At 37.4% G+C, this 21918-nt stretch overlaps 1 protein-coding gene across 4 annotated transcripts in view; it reads left to right on the forward strand.

Moving 5' to 3' along the window:
* The first annotated feature begins 2538 nt into the window (after positions 1-2538).
* Positions 2539-21918, forward strand: part of LOC126354624 (CCR4-NOT transcription complex subunit 7) — a 110162-nt gene continuing 90782 nt past the window's right edge. Inside the window, exons 1-2 of one of the 4 annotated variants that reach the window (XM_050004388.1) lie at positions 2566-2781; positions 3550-3661. In XM_050004388.1, the coding sequence (XP_049860345.1) occupies positions 3566-3661 (96 nt within the window). In that variant the 5' untranslated portion in view covers positions 2566-2781; positions 3550-3565. Of the gene's footprint in view, positions 2782-3549; positions 3662-21918 lie in introns of those variants that run through there. The other 3 variants (XM_050004389.1, XM_050004391.1, XM_050004390.1) reach the window with 3 other exon arrangements.

Below are 21918 nucleotides of genomic sequence, written 5' to 3' on the forward strand. Positions count from 1 at the left end.
GCAAGTATGGTGAGTCTGACACACTGGTGTCAATGTGTTCTTTTTTCCATTTCCAGGAGTGTATGGATGGATTAGCTTCCATGTCCATAGCTGTGTGGTCAGTGCCGATAACAGCCATGCAGAGAACTTGGGTTCGATTTACTGCATTATTAGGTAGTCTTGCTTGGTGGGAGGACTGGAAAGTAGTGCACTCAGTCTCATATGACCAATTGGGGAATTGCTTGATCAAGTAGTAGCTGCTCTGTGTCTTGAAAACTGACAATGTCCAGGAGAGCAGTGTGCTGACTCCATGCATCTCCATATCACGTCCACTGATGCCAGTGGCAGAGGCTGATCACTCAGTACAAATGGACCTTGAGGGCTCTTGGATGGAGTTAACATTTTATGAATAAATTAGCCCTAGTCATAAATTGTTTTTGTACACTTAACAGAAGTAACCTAGAGTGGCTACTCATGTTACTTAATGCGTAATCTGACACTTTTTAAGCTCTTCTTCATGATGGGACAAGTGAAAACGGTGTGTGAATGAATGAAGGAATGAATAATATCCTCAGAATTCTATTTTTACTATTAATAATAACTTAGTAAATATGCTGAACTGAATTCTTAACTTTCAACTCAGTGTGATTGTCATTGTCATAAATATGTTTTAAACTTTGTCTGTGATTTTCTAAAATTCGATCCTCACTATTTTCATCAATCGTTTCTAAAATATGCATATCACCAGTTTCTATCATGTGAGTTACTTCCTCATAATCTCACAAACTATAGCTTTGTATATAAAGCTGTGTTTACTTATTTTTCATTCATGTATAAACTATGTTTCAGTTATTGATATCTTGAGTTATTTCTGTAATGTTATTAATGACAGTCTGTAAGTTGCAAGTTGGCAGTAATATCTGCTGATATTATTATTTCAGATTGCTTTTATAAATTCACACCTCAAGCCATTTCCATTTGATAGACAGATACAAACATTATAAGTCTTTTTTATGAAAAGCTACCAATCTGTCAGCTGGGTTCCACTTATTTTGACACTTCCATATATCTAGCAGACGCTTGCGTATGCTAATCTAATCATGGGACAGCGATGCTCCCATATACATATGGCTGTAGTGTCACACACACAGGCATGCATTGGTGAAACTGTCATTTGTACTCAGGTGGGTCCCATGAAAAAGTTTATGATGTGAATTAGCAGACTTCGTTTGCGGAATGGTAGTTGCCGTTAGATTCCTGGGCCATTCCATTTCGGATATCGTTGGGGAAAAAGTATTCCAAGATCCAGAGCGTTAAGAGTGTGCCAAGAATACCAAATTCCAGGCATTACCTCTCACCACAGGCAACACAGTGGCAGATGGCTCGTGCTTAACGACTGAGAGTAACGACGTTTGCGTAGAGTTGTAAGGGCTAACGACAAGCAACACTGCGTGAAATAACCACGGAAATCGATGTCGTACTTACGACGAAAGTATCCGTTAGGACAGTGCGGCGGAATTTGGCATCAATGGGCTATAGGTATGGCAACAGACGGCCCACGCGAGTGCCTTTACTAGTAGAATGTCATCGCCTGCTGGGCCTCTCCTGGGCTCATATTGGATGGACCACAGACGACAGGAAAACCTTGGCCTGGTCAGATGAGCTGCAATTTCAGTTGGTGAGAGGTAATGGTAGGGTTCGAGCGCTGCACTGACCCCACAAGCCATGGACCAAAGTTGTCAACAAGTACTGTGCAAGCTGGTGGTAGCTCCATAATTATGTGGTCTGTGTTTAAATAAAATAGACTGGATCCCCTGCTCCAACTAAACGATCATTGACTTGAAATAGTAATGTTTGGCTACTTGGAGACCATTTGCAGCCATTCACGGACTTCATGTTTCTATGACAATGCGTCATTTTACCAGACCGCAATTGTTGATGACTAATTTGAAGAAAATTCTGGACAGTTCGTGGGAATGATATGACACCCAGATCGCCCGACATGAATCCCATCGAAGGTTTATGGAAGATAATCGAGATGTTAGTTCGTGCACTTTTGCAATTGTGGATGGCTCTAGAGTTAGTATGACGCAGTATTTCCGCAGGAGACTTCCAGCGATTTGTTGAATCCGTACCAGTTCGAGGTGCTGCACAGCGCTGGGAAGAATGAGCTCCGACACGATATTAGGTGGTATCCCATGACATTTGTCACGTCAGTGTACAAGGATCGTCTTATACTCCGTGTGTGTCTGTATACACTTTAGCTTCTTAGTGCTGTTACAGTCCAGGAACTTTAATTTATTGCTGCACTGTATTTATTGCTCTCAAAGATATGCGCCAATTATTTGTCTGAAATACAATCCACTTGACGACTGTTGACTACTTTATCCGATGAGCACTCCATCATATTTACATGTAGAGTATTTTATGCGTTCCACTTAGGCGATTCTTCCGTGTATATGTTGAAACAAGTGCAAGTGAGACAGATCGTAGCACAATCGCTTTGGCCGTGTGTTGTGGCAGTACCTTCAAGAGGATTGATTGAAGTTACCGCCTGCTGTCTCATATATCTAACATCTCTGGGATACGCAAGGGGCTTTGACGATCACGAACACCTATGGTTACTAGCTGCGAAAGTGATCAAGTAAATTTGGGGAGTGCTCCGCGAAGTGAGTTGTGCTTGCGTTGCCGTTTTCGCACTTCGATAAACGTGTTTGTTTTGTGTTAGAAGTAGTGATATAAATTCTTGCGTTTATTGTAAACAGTTCTGGATTGCATTTATCAACGGCTCTGCAATGGCAGGTATAATATTCGTTAGTTATTTCCCAAGTAATTTGTAATGTTACAATGTTATTCTCGTTAGGACCAAGAGCATGTACGTCTTTTACTTATACACACATGCTCTCACTGTTTCTTAATCTATTCTCTCTACTGTCGTGATTCGACATATGTTATTAACGAGTGAGAGGACACTATGTTTTAAGAATTGAAATCGTTTCATGCTGTCTACATATCTAACGATGTTTGTTACAAGAGACGCAAATTTGTGGACAGTACGTATGGACAGAAGAGTTTTTTTGTGGTAGCTAAGCTTTCCCTGTATTTTGGTTGTCCAAAGCTATGGGAAGGGAACGACCGAAGGGCACAGTAACAAAACGCGTCTGGAATGTTCTTTGTGTTCATTTCTTGCACTTTTTATGTTTTTATGATCATTTGAACTTTGTTTAGCTAAATCCACGCGAGTGGATACGCCTAACTGAGCTCAAAACAATTTTTTACGAGCTTATTTTGTTGACGTTAAGCCCATTAGGGATTACGTATCTGGATGGCCATACGCTCATTTAACATTTTCCCCCGTAGTTATTTGGTGGAGCTCGCTACCAAGTGTTACTTGGCGGACGTTGGACATAAATGTGTGTTTTGTATAACCTTTTCATAACATTTTCATAGTTAATTTTGATGTGTTGAATAATATCTTTTGTCAGTTTCTCATAACACTACAATTTCAGTTCGTTTAGCAGCCAGATGATTTGAGTTTGATTTGTGTTTTTTTTCGTGTTTAATTTTTAGACGTACTGTGTATCCAATGAAAGTTATATGTAGGAGTGATGTGAATGTTGTTACTGTGAAAGTGCCTCAGGAAACTCACCAGCATTTGAAGTCTTCTACCGCAGACAATAAGGTAAAATCTGAACTTTTAATTTAGCTATGTTACAGTAGGGTATCATAATTTCTCAAATGACAGGAAGTTTGGAACTTGGTATTGTGGTTATACATTGAAAAGAAGAACATTTGTTAATCTGTATAGATTTCGTAGTGCTCCGCGTTATTCATTAAAACGGTGTGTAATGCTGTGGGAAACGATGGCTTATTATCGTGTGTAGATAAATGCGCTGCTTGACGTTACTCTAATCTTTTGTTCCTATTCAGTGTGCCTTGAGTTATGTTTCATTTGGCATGTGTCATCGCCTCCAAAGCGTACGCCACAGAAAATATTTGTGGAAGACTGCAAATGCATACACCTAGGTAGATAACAAAAAGCTGCAAATAAGAGCAAGGGTAGCGTTTATGCCGAACAAAGGAAATTTGTGATCAGGTTTTCTGGAGCGTCCAGAAGCAGGCTTAAGTTGGAAAAAAAAAAAAAAAAAAAAAAAAAAAAAGGCTAGTTATTCTACAGTTTCTTTCCTAAGTTTTTAATTTGGGGTTCAGTAGTTTTGAGGTGCATTATTCAAGCTTCCTTTGATCATGTTTGCAGTTTATTTTTTATGTTTGTACATTAACTCTGTAGTTGTGTTACTACCAGAAAAGATGCTAATACACTTAATATCTGTTAGTGTAGAAGTGTAAGTTTGATGGTTTGCATATGTCATTAGTGGAAAGTATTATTTTGGTCTCAGAGGCAACTTTGTTTTTAATGCATGTTGCTTGTGTTAATATTTGTGTATGAAACATATGGATAGTGGAACCAAATCTGATACATTGCTGCTGCATGATGAATAACACTCTAGTTACTTAGTTGGTACAACTTAACATGTAAAACATGGTTGTGAAGTAGGCCAGTGAACTGTAGAAGGGATGTAGATTGTTAAAGTACTTGCTTTTGAAGGCCATTTCTTTGAGGAAAATCACTTCGGTTAATACTTTTGCCACTGAAAGTTTTTGTTCCAAGTCATTGCTTGAAATTCAGAAAGCTGCTGCTTTTTCTTTCTTTCAGTAAGGGAAAGCCACAGTAAATGAATTTTGTCTTTAATCTGATCTCTAGAGTGTGGAATAAGCAGTTCATGTGTTACTTGGCAGGTGATGTCAAGATGATTTGATTGTGTACACTACAATCCTTTGTTTTCAGTTTCATAATTGTATTTAAAATTCAGTGTTGTTCATAAACTTTTATGCAACCCATCCAGGCTACATGTAGATATGCAAATGTTATCACACTGTTAACAAAGTTACCCTTTTTATATTTTGGTTTCTGAAAATGTATGGTCCATCTACTAGAATGGTGATTGTAAAATTCAGATTTCATAAACTGGGTATTGTGAATGATGACTGGTATCCTGTGTATTTTCTTCACAAAGCCAGAAACTTTCATGCATTTCTCAACATTAATGCATGACATTTTTTTCCCAATTGTAATAATGAGACTTTCAGAAAGTGTGATATAGTGCTAAAATAAAAGTTGTTTTCTGTTTGAGGCATTTTGCTTTTACCAAATCAGTTACCTACTTTTATTTAAAATAAAACAACTTCTTAATTTTCAGTTACAGTGTGAGATTGGATTTCCCTCTCCCTAAAATCATGGTTATGGTGATAGCCTGATCTGTAGCCTAGCCCTAGGTGTAGATGAGGTAGAAAGGAGGCAGTGCAGTTGCGAGTTGGCGAATCCAACAAATTTGAATGCCAAATAAAGACTGATATGTAATGTAACCTAACGCCCATGTTTACGCCATACTTAAACTTTAGCACGTTTATCACATTTTTCATCATAAAGCCTAAAGCTGACATTTAATTTCAGAAAAACCATAGGCCTATCAGGTAATGGACAAGTCTTCAATGAGTAGGTATTCTGATGCATATTATGTCCATATACCTTCCATGAACTATGAAAAATGTAGAGGGGGAGGGGTTCAGTGTGTAACTTTTACTTAATTTTTATTTAGTACACCACAGAAGTATGCTGTGTTGTATTTTGTCATCTGCAAGATGTAAACTTTAAATGTTAAGTCCTAATGGGAAACTTTGATGTACTCTGTGTAGGTTGCTTGGGTTTGTCCTAGTAGTTACATTGCTTTACTCTGCATTTTTATCTAAATTTATTTACATGTGTGCGTGTAGCACATTGAAGGATAATATGTTGAGATCTGTATTGTACTTGATGCTGTTGACACCAATTTAACCTATTAACCATATGGACACATTCTGATGTTTTAGTGTGTTGCATAAATTTGATGACTTCCACAGGTGCAATGTTATATATAACTGCACTTCCTGAGTGATTAAATATTATACAAAATGTTTTAACCATTGTGTGTCTTTGATCTGTATCCATTGAAAAGTAAAAATTGATAATGGAGAACAAAGCAAGTGCAACAGCTGCTTGAATGTCTCTGTCTTAATGCTAATGAACCTAGCAGTACCTATTGTTCCCATCATCCTGTAGCATATTGAGGATGTGGTGTCTGGTGTCATTCTTGCACATATAGAAAGAAACCAGAAGACTGGCAATATTTATTTTGCCCCTATATTAGTTTTTGCAATAGAGATTGTAGTGACAGACTGATCCATAGTGCAGTCCGACTCCTAAGTTATATTAGAAGGTTTCAATATGGTTGAGAGCTGGCCAAGCGGTATTGAACACTTCACTTAATCTCAAATGTATAGACTTTTCCCAAAGAAATCTTTAATTTGAAATGGAAGTGCCAGTGGATGAGACCCAAGCTCTTCATACATTACTCCTTGTATCTTCTTTTTATTATTTCCAGAAATAAAACAATAAACAGAGTTTCTGATATGTTTTTGATCAGTTAGTGAAATATTTGATAATTATATAGGCTATTTTGTGGCCAGTTATTTGGTCAGTGGGTGTCCATTAATTAAATTCATTTGCACATTTCTAAGAAAAATGTTCTTAGATATTAAATTATTTCATTTCAAAGATGAATATTGGATCAGTGAAGTACAGAATCTTTGAGTTCAGTCACAATTGAAACTTACTGTGCGGCATCAATCAGAATGTTCGCTGAGACCAGATTTGTGTCTGTGCTTATCCTGTTACTTGTCACCCAGTATGTTGTGTTAATGTACATTATTGTGAGATCACAACTTCCCAACAGAGTATTGTGAACAAATCTCTGGGTGTGTTTGTGAAAACTGAATTTGTACGAGAGTTTTAAGATTTAATGTTGTCATTTATTTGGTATATTAGCCAAATTCTTCGTTTATGTGGATGAGCCAAAAGCTATTTTTCTAACAATCTGCGTTGACCTGTGACATAACAGTTAGTGTCACATGATGTCATAGTTGCACCACGTTTTTGAGTCGGTTCATGTTTGTAAATGGTTTGTTGTAGTATTTGGTGGTGCTGTCTTGTGGTGGATGTTTATGTTTCAAAGTTGTTTGTTAGATATGTTAGTGAGCCATTTGATGATGTGAATCCAGTGTGTTAGGTTGTTATTGGAAAAGATTATACCAGTTTGGTAGTGAGTCACTTTGATTTTCAGTATTGTTGCTGAAGGATTTTTGTTTTTGTTTGGATTTATTAGCGGTGTGTTTTATGGATGGAGATTTAATATTTTTTTCTTTGTCAATCATGTATATGATACAGAAATTTAGTTGTAGGCTATTGTTTGTTGTCTGCAGTCAAGTTCCTGCAGTTATATGTGACGGTGGCCTTGTTTGATAAATATTTTTTTGTCGTTTTATTTATAATTATTGTAGTATGTATGGTGTTTATGTTTATGTCTGTATATATTGAAATTGGTGGTGGTGAAGGATTTCACAAATTTTGGGGTTTTTCTTGTTAGTGTTTGGTAATCGTGTTGGTTTGTAGGTGTTGTGGATATTAGTTTACCATTGTTTGTTTGGTTATGTTTTGTTATTTGCTATGTGATTTGGTTTTCTTTGTTTTACACTGAACTTGGTTTTACATATTTAGGGGTAAGTGGGAGGTTTGGTTAGAGATTTGATAATTTGAGCTAGTTTTGGGTACTATAGGTCTATTGAATTTTGTGATACTGGGTTTTTGAGTTGTTTGAGTACCTGGTATTGTGATCTCGATTTGAGCCACATATGTCAAGCAAAGTTTACAGTTCTGTTGGTTTACATTTTGGAATTTTTCAGTAATGTTGAGACTTCCATGTGGTTGATGTTTGGGTTAATATTTGTTTCAGAATGACATTGTTACTCTTGTTGTCATATCTTTGGTTTGGTCCCACCCAAAATCTCTTACTCCCCCTGTTATCGTGTTAGTTTCATTTATTGGTGGAGTTAAATATATTGGTGTTAATTATTGTTTGTTTGTTTGTGGGTGTCATGGCTCAGGCAAGGGATGCCATATTATATACTTCTGAAATGGGAGTGTCTGCCATTTTGATGACAACACGGGTCAAAACAGACATTTGGAATCACAACTTTCGGCTTTTCCATTTTTTGGGCAGTGAAATTATTGTTTCCTTTATATTTTCTGCAACACTTTTAACTTCGGAGTGACATTTGCTAAGTTGTGATACATGAGCCTATTTAATCTGCATTTCCTCTAGATGCTTTGGTAATTCCAGCTTCACATCGCTATTTATTGGATATTTATCCTTGATTTCTGATGCTGCTTGCGCAGAGGTATGGAGGCTAGGTCATTAGAATGGAATTATTGTTACTCATCTGCAATTACGTATTGATTTCCTTGTAGTGCTTATATCTTTTACATTGTCTTCAACATCTTGTGCCATTTATTTTCAGGAATACTACTACTACTTACACCTAGTGGTAGTAGTGATAATAATAATAATGGTAATTTAGTCATCAAAGGATCTCTCTCTCTCTCTCTCTCTCTCTCTCTCTCTCTCTCTCTCTCTCTCTCTCTCTCTCTCTCTCTCTCTCTTGTACATTCATACATGATTTCTCAGCTTAATACAAAGAAAAACGTAAGTCATATTCTGACAGAGATGGAGGAAAGAGCAGCTATATGACCATGCCCTTCTTGGAGGAACTATCCTGGCATTTGCCTGAAGTGATCTAGCAAAACCTAAATCAGTATGGTTGAATAGACTGTAAGTCTCCCATCTTCTGAATTGGAAACTATTTTTTTTTCTTTTTTTTTTCCATTTGCCGTATGTCATTCGCTTGCACCTAATGTACTGTGGTCTTAGGTTTGCACACACACTAGGAACAAGTTGGTTTAATAACTTGGAAAGTAATTATGCACTATTTGTTTAGTTTCTCAGTGCTTTTCATTGCATCAAAACTTTTCACTGTGAACATGGCACACACTTGCAGATGACTTTCGTACCACAGCCATGCTGTCTAGCCTCTCATAAGTCAGCATCCCCTCATGATGAGTTGGATGTTGAGCTCCAAAAATGTTAAGTCATTAATGTTTTGCACTACCAATATTGGATTTATGATATTCCTGTAAAAAGCATTACATTGAATGTATATTATGTAGGAAAAGCGTTTTATGTCACCCAGCCCCTACTCTGTTTTTAACTGATAATGGTAACAACTTCAGCTGTGCTGATTGTCTGTTTAGCCAAACTTTTGGCAGTAACATGATATGTTATAGATCACATTTATTTGGTAATTTTGTTGGCACAGATACTATTAAACAAATCCATGTTTAGCTTTTTTAGCTCTGTATAGTGTATTTTGTTTTCCTTTTCCTTTGTTGAGATTTCTCTGTACTTGCAAATGATATATTGTTATTATGTATTCAACAGAATTAACTTTGTAAAAATTATGGTTATGTAGGAAGTGATCTTTACAGTGAAAATTTTTACTCTTACATAGGCTAGGGAAATTGCGTGTAAGGGGAACATTGTACTTTCCCATCCATGGGTCACACAAATGGTATCAAAACCAGTTTCAAGTTTTTAGAAAATATTCATCAGATGATACTACATTGTGAGTGCCTCCCCTTGCCTGTTCATTAGTACTTTGACAAGTTAGTATGTAACATATTAAAGATCACTGATGATGACTTTCTAATATGCCAGAATCCATATACCGTTTTGGCTGAAAAAGGACTGATACATCATTTTTGGTGAAAAAATTATAATAAAAAGTTTGCACATAGCATTACAGTTTTTAAAACTGCATGTTCTGGACACTGCTGCACTGTTTTTAACTCTGCAACATTATGTATGACCATTTCCATATGACCCAAGCAGGAAGTGTGTTCCCAAAATCTATATGAATTGTGAATCTTCAAGAAAGACCAAAATAAAGGCTTGCAGGTGTTTTGGTTTATCAGTCAAGGCATCAGTTACTGATTGATTTCCAGTCCATTAAAATTTCATTACTTTAGTACCTATGAGATGGCCGTGAATATGTGTGTGGCCTTTGGAGTTGCTAGCGTTGTGGATTATGGGAATCCAAAGCAATATTCCATGTAAATAAGTGTGCATTTTACTTTTCAATAAGTCACTCTGTCCTTAAGATTAGTAGTGTGTGTGATGCATAAATTTATGCCATTGAAAAGGAAGGTGAGAAAATAAGTCACACTACAAGAAAATTAATTACTTGCTCTGAATTTGTGTCCTGCGGTCAATAGTGGAAGCACGTCCACTGAAATGTGATGTCAGACTGAAGCACTTAGTGTATTTGAAACACATTCTTTCATGTGCAAATGTCTTAATCACTCTTGATAGATATGACAGGTAATTGGTTTTGACTCTAGTGAGCCATCATCAGAACTAGTATATCGTTCCTTTCATATTATTATAAAGTGCTCATTAATAGATTGATTTTAAAGTTACCCTAGTGAGTGCTAGATGACGACATGCATGGAAAGAATTATGAAGGATTAGATTTGAAACTGATGAACTGTCATTTATCTATCAGGTACAGTTAGGATATTTGTGAATAAAGTAGGTAACATGACCAGTAGGAAAAATGATTCAAAACATGGAAGGTAGCTTTCTTAACGTTCAAAACAAAGAGGCAAATAGTTTTCTGTTGGGTGCCAGGGTATGTGGGAGTTATAGGCAACACTATAGCAGCTGATGCAGCCATAGAGGCATTAATGGTAGCACTGTCGATCTGATCCTGTCCCTGTGCGTGCTCTTATCTCGCTGATAAAGAAGGAAAACTGAGTCAGTGAGACAAAAAATGTTTGAAGGCAATGAACAAGCTACAACCAATAGCATTTGACCATGGTGCATATCCTTAAGATCACAGAGATGCAGGGAAGTAGCACTCACCAAACCCGTAGGAAATTGGCCTGTATCCCACATCTATCTTTAGAGCAAACAGTACTTGCAATGTAACATTGTCTTTTCACTATATATTAACAGATGCTTTTATTCTTTCTTGAGAAGACGGCACCTGCAGATATCTCAACAATTTGGTATCACTTTTATCTGGTGAGAAAGCAGATGTTGCAAAACTTTTAAAAATTTTGTGGGGTTGAACCTCTTCCTTAAGTTATCAGGGAAGCAGTTGTAATGTGTACCAGATTGACTCATCCATTTTTGTACATGGCTCATCTATTTTTGTCAGGAGATCGGTCTGTCACATCATTCTGTATTGCTAATTTAGCTTTGATCAACTCTTACCTTTACCTTTTCCTTTACTTTGCCATTGATAGGGTGGCTTGTGTGCCTCAATGATACAGATTCTGTACCAAAGTGCAATCACTTCGGAGAGGTATCTGTTGAGAAGCCAGACAAATGTGTGGTTCCTGAAGAGGGACAGCTGGCTTTTCAGTAGCTGCAGGGGCAGCAGTCTGGATGATTGTAACATCTACCAAAATGGCCTTGCTGTGTTGGTGTTACGAACTGCTGAAAGCAAGGGGAAACTACACCTGTAACTTTTACCAAGGGCATGCAGCTCCACTGTAGGATTAAATGATGGTGGCAGCCTTTTGCTTAAAATATTCCAGAGATAAAATAGTCCCCCATTCGGATCTCTGAGTGGGGCTACTCAGGAGTATGTCGGCATCAAGAGAAACAAAACTGATGCTTTACGTATCGGAGCTTGGATTGTTAGATCTCTTAATGAGGCGGGTGGGTTAGAAAATTTAAAAAGGAAAATATATATGTTGAAGTTTGATTAGTGGGACTTAGTGAAGCTTAGTGGAAGGGTGAGCAGGCTTTTGGTCAGGTGAATACCAGCTTATAAATATAAAATCAAATAGGGGTAGTTCTGGGTTGGAGTTAATAATGAATAAGAAAATAGTAGTGCAGGTAACAGCATAGCGAACGCATAATCATAGCCAAGATAGACACGAAGATCACACCCACCATAGTAGTAAAAGTTTATATACCAACTTGCTCTGCAGATAATCAAGAGACTGAAGAAACTGTGACAAGATAAAAATAATTACTCAGATAGTTAATGAAGATGAAAATTTAATTGAAATGGGGACTGGAATTATATGGTAGGAGGAGGGAGAGAAAGAAAAGTTGTGGGTAAATATGGACTGGGGAAAAGGAATGAAAGAGGAAGCTGCCTGGCAGAATTTTGCACAGAGCATAATTTAACCATTGCTAACACTTGATTTAAGAATCATAAAGGAAGTGACCTGGAGACACCTGAAGGTTTCAGATCGATTATACAGTGATAAGACAGATGCTTTTGGAACTAGATTTTAAGTTGTAAGACATTTCCAGGGGCAAATATGGATTCTAACTGCAGTTTATTGGTTGTGAACTGTAGATTAAAACTGAAGAAACTGCAAAAGGTAGAAAATTAAGGAGATGGGATCTGGATAAGCTGAAAGAACCAGAGGTGGTTGAGAATTTCAGAGGGAACATTAGATAACAACTGACCAGAACAAGGGAAAGGAATGCAGTACAAGATGAATGGGTACCTTTTAAGAGATGAAATAATGAAGGCAGCAGAGACTCAAATAGGTAAAAAAAAATGAGGTATAGTAGAAACCTGTGAATAACACAGGAGATACTGACTTTAATTGATGAAAACAGAAAATATAAAAATGCAATTTAAAGATAATACAAAAGTCTAAAAAATGAGACAGGTGGGAAGTGTAATGGTTAAGCGGGAATGGTTAGAGGACAAATGCAAGGATATAGAAGCATGTATCACAGGGGTAACAATGGATCTGCCTATGGCATAGTCCATATCAATGCAGGCAGGCTAGGAAGAAGTCTTACCTTCATAGTCACAGATGTTACTGAATTTAGCATTTGTTAAAATGAAGGGCTAAGTAAGGAAGATGTACTTTTATTTTGTCGTCTCAAAAAAGGCTCTAAGATACAGCCCTCTAAAGATGACACATTGCATACCATTTTAAAGATGCGAAAGTTGGGAAAAAATTTAAAATGCTGTATCGCTGTAACAGTTCTACATATTTTGTTGGCTTTTTTATTTGAAAGATAATAGTTTTATGAAAATCCTCCATTTGGACTTGTGTGTCAAAGTTCTTTTACTATAGTGTTCTTAACTTTTTTCTAATTTATGGATTTTTTTGTTTGTTTTCAAAAATGCCAATTCATAGAGTTTTTATTTTTTCTGTTGATTAGTATCATATTCCCTGAAAAGGAGAGCTTCCACTTTTAGGTTGAACAAGTTTTATAAACAATTGATATTTTTGCCACACTTTAAACCTGTTTTATTAGCACATTATCACACAACAGTCTCATAAAAAATCAAAACCTAGTCTTATTTAAATTTTAGTTTTGAAAGATGAGTAAGAGACTCATGTTTCAAACATTTTAAATGGATCCTCAGTGTATGTGAAAGATCCAAAGACTTAAAGGTTTCAATTTATACAACTTCTGTGCATTCTGTTTTGTACTGAAATTAGCCAGTCAGTGAACTAAAAATGTGTTCCATTGCTTTAGTATCTTTCTTTGATATAGAGTGATGCCTTCCTGTTGAACCAATAGGAACTGAGCACTTAACAATCTTCAAAACATTGTGAACAGTAAGTGAACACTGATGGCATTGTTGCTGTCCTTCATTCAATGTGGTAGCAAAAAGTTCACTACAATTTTGTTTAATTCATAAATGGTGTCTATAATCTCAGCAGTCCACCAGTCACAGTGATACACACGCGCCACAAACATCCCCCTTCTCAGGTTGTGAATCTGAATATTATCCAGCTGTTTCTGAGGTGTTGGCCGAATGAACAAAATTTATTTGTTTTTGCTCTTTAAAGTGCGTGCCATGAGTTTGCCCATCACTGTAAGTCCAAAGATGTGTCTTCTGAATTTCTTTCACAGTAGTTCTTTGTTTGGACCATTCTTCTTTTTTCTGCTCACAGAATTCTTAGATTTCCTATTTGGACAAAAGAATGAGGGCTGTGGATGTGTAAGATGTCATGACTCTCGTAAAATCCTCAGCATTCTGAATCACAGCTGTACTTGGACTGGAAAGATTGTTTTGTAGCATGGTGCTTCAGCAGGTCTCATACGCCATCACAATGCTCCCTCCTGTGACCAGTAGCACTGTATGCCCTGTCAGTTGGCACAAGCTACTTACTCAGTTCAAAGAGCTGGTAACGATTTTTAAAATGTCTAGGAGCACCATCAGAAATAATGATGATCTTCTCTGCCCATGTTTGCAGTTGAAGAATTGTGCACTTTGGTAGCAAAGCATGTGCCAAGTCAAGTTCTGTGCCATCACTTATAACTGCAGCACTTATGGTCTTGTTTTGAAAATATGTCACTGCTGTAAAAATTGAAATTTGGTCATTACTCCGATGATACCCTTGTGCGCCTTGTGGGAGAATTACAGACCAGTTTTCAGCAAAATCACGATAAAACAACAAACATAGTTCTTCAGCCTGTACGCACCCTTACACTTCTGCAATGTGTTGTTGTTGCAATTTCTTCAGATGCTGGTGTATTACTGCTTTCACAGACCATTCACTAAATACATCAATGAAACTGTCAAAGGCAACAGTTTTCTTAATTTATTTTCCTCCCATGTCGCATATGTAACTTCTGCAGAGTTATCTGCTATGTCTTCCAGGCCAAGTGTCTGTGAAGACAGTCTTCCCTTTCCAAGGCAGTCACCACATTCTTGAAACAAACAAGTCTCTCGCTTTACATCACAGACTACTAATGACTTCATACACCCAACCAAGGTGTCATAGGTCAAGTGCCCCAGTAAGTTCTTCAAAGTTACACCATGAAGTTCAAAATTTGCACAGTAAACACATGAACAGACATCTCTAGGTGGGTGTGGAACTACCCACTTAGGTCATAGTGCATAAAATTTTGATCTTCTAATATGTGAAGTTGTGTAGTTGCTCTTTATAAATTGCAAAAGTTTCTTTAATACTGCAAGTCATGTACCTCTTCACTTTCACCACTTTCCGACCTTCAACTGTTGCAGTTATAGTATCTTTTTTGTTGGCAGTCTAGCGAGAACAGTCCCATTTGTCTTGCAGATAAAATACTTGCACAATTGAACTTGAGCTGCTGCTACAGGATGACTATAATAGGGATCTGATCTTCCAAAGACTCCTTTTACAGATCTCACATTTCTGGATTTGTCTACCATCTGCTTTGATACTGACGGAATGTGGTTCAAAATTGTTTTCTTTGAAAATGTCTCTGGGATAATAGTTAAAACTGGCACCTTTTAGCAGTAAGTTGCACAATATTCAATAGCTGAGTTGATATTTGTGAATTATTCCTGGAAAGAGGTGAAAGAGTGCTTTGGTTCATTTTCTTCTGAAGATGGAATTTCTACTTTGAAGAGACTGGTCAGTTTTGCTGCAGTGTAGTCGTCCAGGGCTTTAGTAATTTCTCTGTGCTTTCTTGATGCATAGAGCTTCGCTGACCACGGTTTCCTAACAGGACTAACACCTACCTTTGTAGTTGACTGATTCAGGATATTTAATTTTTCCTCTGTCAATGCAAAATCTGCATCATCTTGTTCAGATACTATCATTATTGTTACACTGTTAAAACATTTAAAACACAAAAAGTAGCCATTGGAAACATCTTCACTTTGAGTCTGCAGCTGAGAACACTTATTTCCATCCTGGACAAAGCCTGTTTTCTTCTTTCTTCTTCTTCTTCTTCTTCTTCTTCTTCTTCTTCTCCTCTCTTTTTTCCGCTCTTTTTATGGATATGTAAATAATCAGCACACTTCACTCTCCTGTGGCCCCAGTCAGAAGACATTTCAAACAGTCCTTTTCACAAAACACACTGCAACTGTGTGTCAACTGGCAATTTCCTCACGAAAACACAGAATTCACTGGGCAATCTCAGATTTCTTGGAAGCCTCTTCAGTAAACAAATTAGCACTGAACAACTATAATACAGAAACCTGTTACAAACTGCCACGACAAAGAAACTACAACAAACTGTCAGAAATAACTGCAACAATGAAAGTGAAAAGAAATAACTGCAACAAAGAAAGTGATAAGAAATGACAGTAACAAAGACAATAGATATAAACATCGTAACAAAGAAATCATTAAGAAACCACTTCAGTGAAGGCATAAATTACCCTTGAAAGTTGTAAAAAAATGGTTTTTTAAAATAAAACCTGTCCAGCTTAAAAGTGGAAGCTCTCCTTTACAGAGAATATAGTACATGGTACAAATTAACAGAAAAATCTAACTTTTCTGAGTGGGCATTTTTTGAAAAATAAATTATGCAAATTATAAAAAAATTCAAAAGGCGACAGGAAAAGAACTTTGACAGGTATGTCCAAATGGAGGACACCATTGTAATCATAAAGCAATTATATTTCAAATAAAAGAAGCTTTAGCAAAATATCTAGAACTGTTATAGATGTAAAGAATTTAAAAATTTTTCCGAAACTCACATCTTCAAAATGGTGTTCACAGTGTCATCAATGGAGGCCTGCATTTTGGGGAATTTTTTTGAAGGAAACAAAAAAAAATGTGTTTCTTACTTATTCCTGAATTTTAACGTATGCTAAAGTCAATAACATCCAATGCTATGAAGGTAACCTCCCTGCCTGAAGTGATACGGATTAGCCCCCATGAAAAATTAAAGTGACCTTCGGAGAAAAGAGAAGCAGCTGTTGAATACCAAGAGCTCAGATGGAAAACCTGTCCTAAGTGACAGAGGGTATACTGAAATGTGGAAGGAGATGAACTCACAGGTGATATTATAGAAATGGAAGAGGATGTAGATAAAGAGATGGGGGACATGAAGCTGCGAGGAGAATTTGGCAGAGCACTGAGTGATGTAAGTCAAAACAAGGTCCTAGGAGTAGACGACGTTCAGTCAGATCTACTGATAGTCATGGGAGAGCAAGCCATGATAAAATTCTTCCATCTGGTGTGTAAGATACATGAGACAGGTGAATTATTTTCAGACATCAAGGAAAATGTAGTAATTCCGATTCCAAAGAAAGTAGGTGCTAACAGGTGTCATGGTTGCCATATACTAACACAAATTCTTCACAGAAGGATGGAAAATCTTGTAGAAGTTGACTTTGGAGAAGATCGATTTGGATTCCGAAGAAATGTGGATACACATGAGGCAATACTGACCCTACAACTTCTCGTAGAACAAAATATAGGTTAAGGAAAGGCAAACATATGTTTATGGAATTTGTAGACTTGGAGAAAGTTTTTGACAGTGTTGACTGAAATACTCTGAAATTCTGAAGGTAGTAGGTGTAAAATACAGGACATGAAAGGCTGTTTACAACTTGTACAGAAATCAGAAGGCAGTTATAAGAACTGAGAGGCATGAAGTGGAAGCAGTGATTGAGTAGGGAGTGAGGTAGGGTTGTAGCCTATTCCCATTGTTATTTAATCTGTTAATTGAGAAAGCACTAAAGGAAAACAAAGAAAAATTTGGAGAAGAAGAAATAAAAACTTTGAGGCTTGGTGATGTCATTATAATTCTGTCAGAGGCTGCAAACGACCTGGAAGAGTGGTTTAGCAGAATGGACGCGAAAGGTGGGTATAAGATGTACAGCAACAAAATTGAAACAAAAATAATGGAATGTAGTCGAATTAATCATGTTATGCTGAGGAATTAGATTACAAAATGGGGCACATAAAGTAGTAATTGAGTTTTGCTGTTTGGTAGCCAGAATATCTGATGATGTCCGAAGTAGAGAGGATATAGTGTGGGCTGACAATGGAAAGAACAGCATTTTTGAAGAAAAGAAATTTATTAAGATCAAAATAAAATAGAAAGAAACTTCCACATGGGAAAAATGTCTGCTTGTGTCTGTGTATGTGCGGATGGATATGTGTGTGTATGTGTGTGCGAGTGTACACCTGTCCTTTTTTTTTCCCCTAAGGGAAGTCTTTCCGCTCCCGGGATTGGAATGACTCCTTACCCTCTCCCTTAAAACCCACATCCTTTCGTGTGCCTTTCGCTAGCAATTCTGTGTGTGTGTTTGTGTGTTTTGTTAATGTGCCTGTCTGCCGGCGCTTTCCCGCTTGGTAAGTCTTGGAATCTTTGTTATTAAGATCAAATATAGATTTAAGTGTTAGGAAGTCTTTTTTTTGAATGTGCCCGCCTGCTTAGCTGAGTGGTAATGTGTTTGCCTACCGTGCAGTGGACCCGGTTTCGATTCCCGGCTGGGTTGGAGATTTTCTCCGCTTGTAGACTGCATGTTGTGCTGTCCTCACCATCATATACATGCAAGTATGTAAGACTTGCAACCTGGCAGTGAAACTTCTCCTGCCAGGGCATCCTGGCCATCAATGCCACACAATCTTTCTTTCTTTTCTTTTCTTTTTTCTCTTTTCTTTTTTAAGTTATTTCTATTGAGTGTAGTCATGCATGGAATTGAAACATGGACAGTAAACAGTTTAGACCAGAAGAGAAGAGAAGTTTTTGAAGTGTGGTGCTGTAGAAGAATGCTGAAGATTAGATGGGTAGATCATGTAGCTAATGAAGAGGTACTGAATAGAATTGGGAAAAAGAGAAATTTGTGTCTCAACATGACTAGAAGAAGGGACTAGCAGATAGGATACATTCTGAAAGATCAAGGGATCACCAGTTTAGTATTGGAGAGAAGTGAGTGAGGTAAATATTGTAGGAGGAGACATAGAGAGGAATACGCTAAGCAGATTCAGAAGGACGTAGGTTGCAGTAGTTATTCGGAGATGATGAGGCTTGCACAGGATAGAGGAGCATGGAGAGCTGCATCAAAGTGGGCTTCAGACCGAAGACCTCAACAGCAACATCTTTACCCAATTAATAATAATAGTAATATTAATAGGTAGTGCTGTGAATGCACAATATGTTAATTTGACTGCTAATGATGGTTGTATTTTGTTGTTTGGAAATTTTTTTGTGTGTGGAATTATTTTGGAAATCTGTGGAAAACATCAAACAAGAAAATAAATGAAAAGGTTTTAGTGAATGAGATATTCATGCAATATTTCAATCAATATATAAGTTATCTCAGAGGTGGACTTGTATTTTTGAAGATCGTTACCCATAATTGTAACTGTTGGGAATAAACATTTTGACTTTCTGTTCCCCCCCAGATCTCTCTCTATTCACAACTTGGGTTTTCTACCCCCATTGTCCTTTCCATGCCTCATTCAAACTAAAATAGCTGCCTTTGTCATTTTTTTTTTCAAAGGAACAAGATTTCCACTTTCTCCTTGAGCACAGAATAACAGTAGTTTATGATGTGCATTAGTATTTTCATGTTGTCAGGCAGTAGTTCGTATTCATTTTGTCAGCAATGACAGACTACTTGCTGTTGCTTGAGTTTAATATTGTGAGTACTCCATCTATCACTCATTAATAAAGCAAATAGTTTATAATGTGTATTTCGTGATGACTTTCCATAAACACTGACAAATCTGAATGTATAGCTTGTATATGAGACTTGGCGTAATTTATCATACATTTTTGTAGGTGCCTGAAGACAGGTTTGATACCATGCTGCCTTAATATCTACCAGACCATACTCAAAATCAACCCAAGGAATATGAGGTGGCAACATCCTTTAGCTGTCTTAATTTGTAGGGCTTACAGTTTGCAGTTTGCGTTCTGGGTGGTATAATTTTGTAAATGCTATGTATACTAAAATACTGAGAATTGTAATGTTGTTTTTGATGTGAAACACGTCTTGCTGTTGGGGCTAATGACTGGCCAAGCGGCATTTGTTAACATCTTTAGAGAACTCAACAAACTTAGGAATTAAGGAGGTCACTCACTAAATAGTGGAGACATTGAGTTGTCCATAGGCACACAAAAAGAATGAAAACTTCGCTAGCTTTTGGAAAAAAAGCCTTTGATGAACTAAAGAATGTACACACGCACGCACACACACACACACACACACACACACACACACACACAAACCTACATACCTACCTCTGTACCTCTGCTCTCCGATCAAAAGTGTCTATATCTCCACCTCCCATCACCCCATGTAATGCAGAATTGATCAGTAAAAGGCAGATCATCATTATAAAAGGAGACAGGGAGTATTGTGTTGTCACTTATGAAGCAGTAACATCAGAATGTGATAGTCAGCAGAGCTCAGTGACATTGAACATGGACAGGTCATTTGATGTCAGCTGAGTAAGAAGTGCATCAGGAACATTTCTACTCTTCTAAAGCTCCCAAAGTTCGTTGTTAGTTATGCATTTGTGAAGTAGAAACACTAACAGCCATAGCTAAACCAGGACCAGGCAGACCTCATGTACTGACAGACAGGTAACATTAGGAAGGATTGTTGTAGAATACCACATGAAATCAACTGAAGGAATCACTTGTAAGTTCTGAAGTGCTGCCAGCAGTTCAGCTAGCACAAGGACTGTGCATAGAAAGTTAAAAGGAATAGGGAACAGTGATTGAGCAGCTTTTCATAAGCCACACATTCCTATAGTCAGCACTAAAAGACAACATGAGGTGGTATAAAGAATGATGCCACTGGAAACAAGATTTGTAATAAAGAATCATTCTGTATCCTGTCGCAATGTTCTGATGGAGGTGTTTGGGTTTGGCCATCCATGGAGAACTTTACCTTCTTATGGACAATAACATTCTGAAGTGTGTGGTCCTGCTTAGTCTCAACATGAACTCAGTGGAATGCCTTTGGGATGAGTTAGAATGTCAGTTTCACTCCAGACCTCGGGCAACCAGCTTCACCATTTTCTTTGGTTTTGGCTTATTAGGAAAAGTGGGCTGCCAGTCTTCCACACACATTTGGACAGCTCAATGAAGTGTTCCCAGCAGAGTTCAAGATTTATAAAGGCAAAGTGTGGACACACTGCATATTTTTGATCAGATGTGTATATTGTGCCACCTGGTCACAGATTCCAGTTCAGCTGATGGTCTGATGTGGGTATTGTGAGGGGTGGGGTGGTTAGAGAGACGGGAAGTGGGTGGGTTTGGGGCAGGTAGCTAGTGGCTTGGAGGGGAAGGCTACAGGCTTGGCGGATAGGAGGAGGGGTGGTAGGGGGCAGGCTCATGGGGTAATCATGCAAAACAGGGGCCATTGTAGGTGGTGAGCTGCAGTGCACCACGTGTTACCTATTTGTACTCTAGGTTATCAGAGGATTTCTTCCGAAAGCTAGAAAAGTTTTCATTCCTTTTCGTGTGCCTCTTGACAAAAGCAATGTGTCTGGTATTTGGGCTTAAATTATTGACCTTCTGCCAGAACTTTACTTACTAAATTTAGAATTCCACTAAATAGGTTCTTTGTGGCTGACTTCCTGTATTCTGAGTCCTTTCTGTCTAAACATACCTCATTCATCTCTTCCTGTCTGTTTTGAGATTTGGAATATTGTGTGTTCTTCAGGGTTCTGTTTTATTTTATCTGCAGTAGTGGGCAGTGACATACTGGCCACAGTTACAATCCCTGTGTAGTGCTCACTAGACAGTTTCCCTGTTTTCTGCTCAACCTGTAACATTGAGACCATCACACAAGAAATGCAGCTCATTGTTAAAAGATTGGAGAAATGGGCAGATAGTAGCTGTATAAAGTTATTTCCAGAGTGAACAGTTGGTATTGATTTTAACTACCCATAAAGTTTTTATTGAAATTGAACTTAAACTGAGGGACAGTGTTCTCACTTTTAAAAATTTGCTGTGGTATCTAGTCCTCATTTCATACAGTGTGTGATAAAAAACAGAATTTTTTAAATATATGGGCACATTTTTTTAATTGTTGGTACACATGTTTGTATTTTCAGCTGTTTTGAATATTTATTTTATTGTTGATTGTCAGAAAGTTATACATGTTTTAAAGAGCTTGGTGAATTTACTTTTGAAAAAGATGGATAAAAGAGTTGCATTCAGTTTTGTTTCAAAATGGACTAAAGTGCAGCACTGCATTTGAAATATT

This window comes from Schistocerca gregaria, chromosome 3 (genome assembly GCF_023897955.1).
Source record: "Schistocerca gregaria isolate iqSchGreg1 chromosome 3, iqSchGreg1.2, whole genome shotgun sequence".
Classification (NCBI taxonomy): Eukaryota; Metazoa; Arthropoda; class Insecta; order Orthoptera; family Acrididae; genus Schistocerca; species Schistocerca gregaria.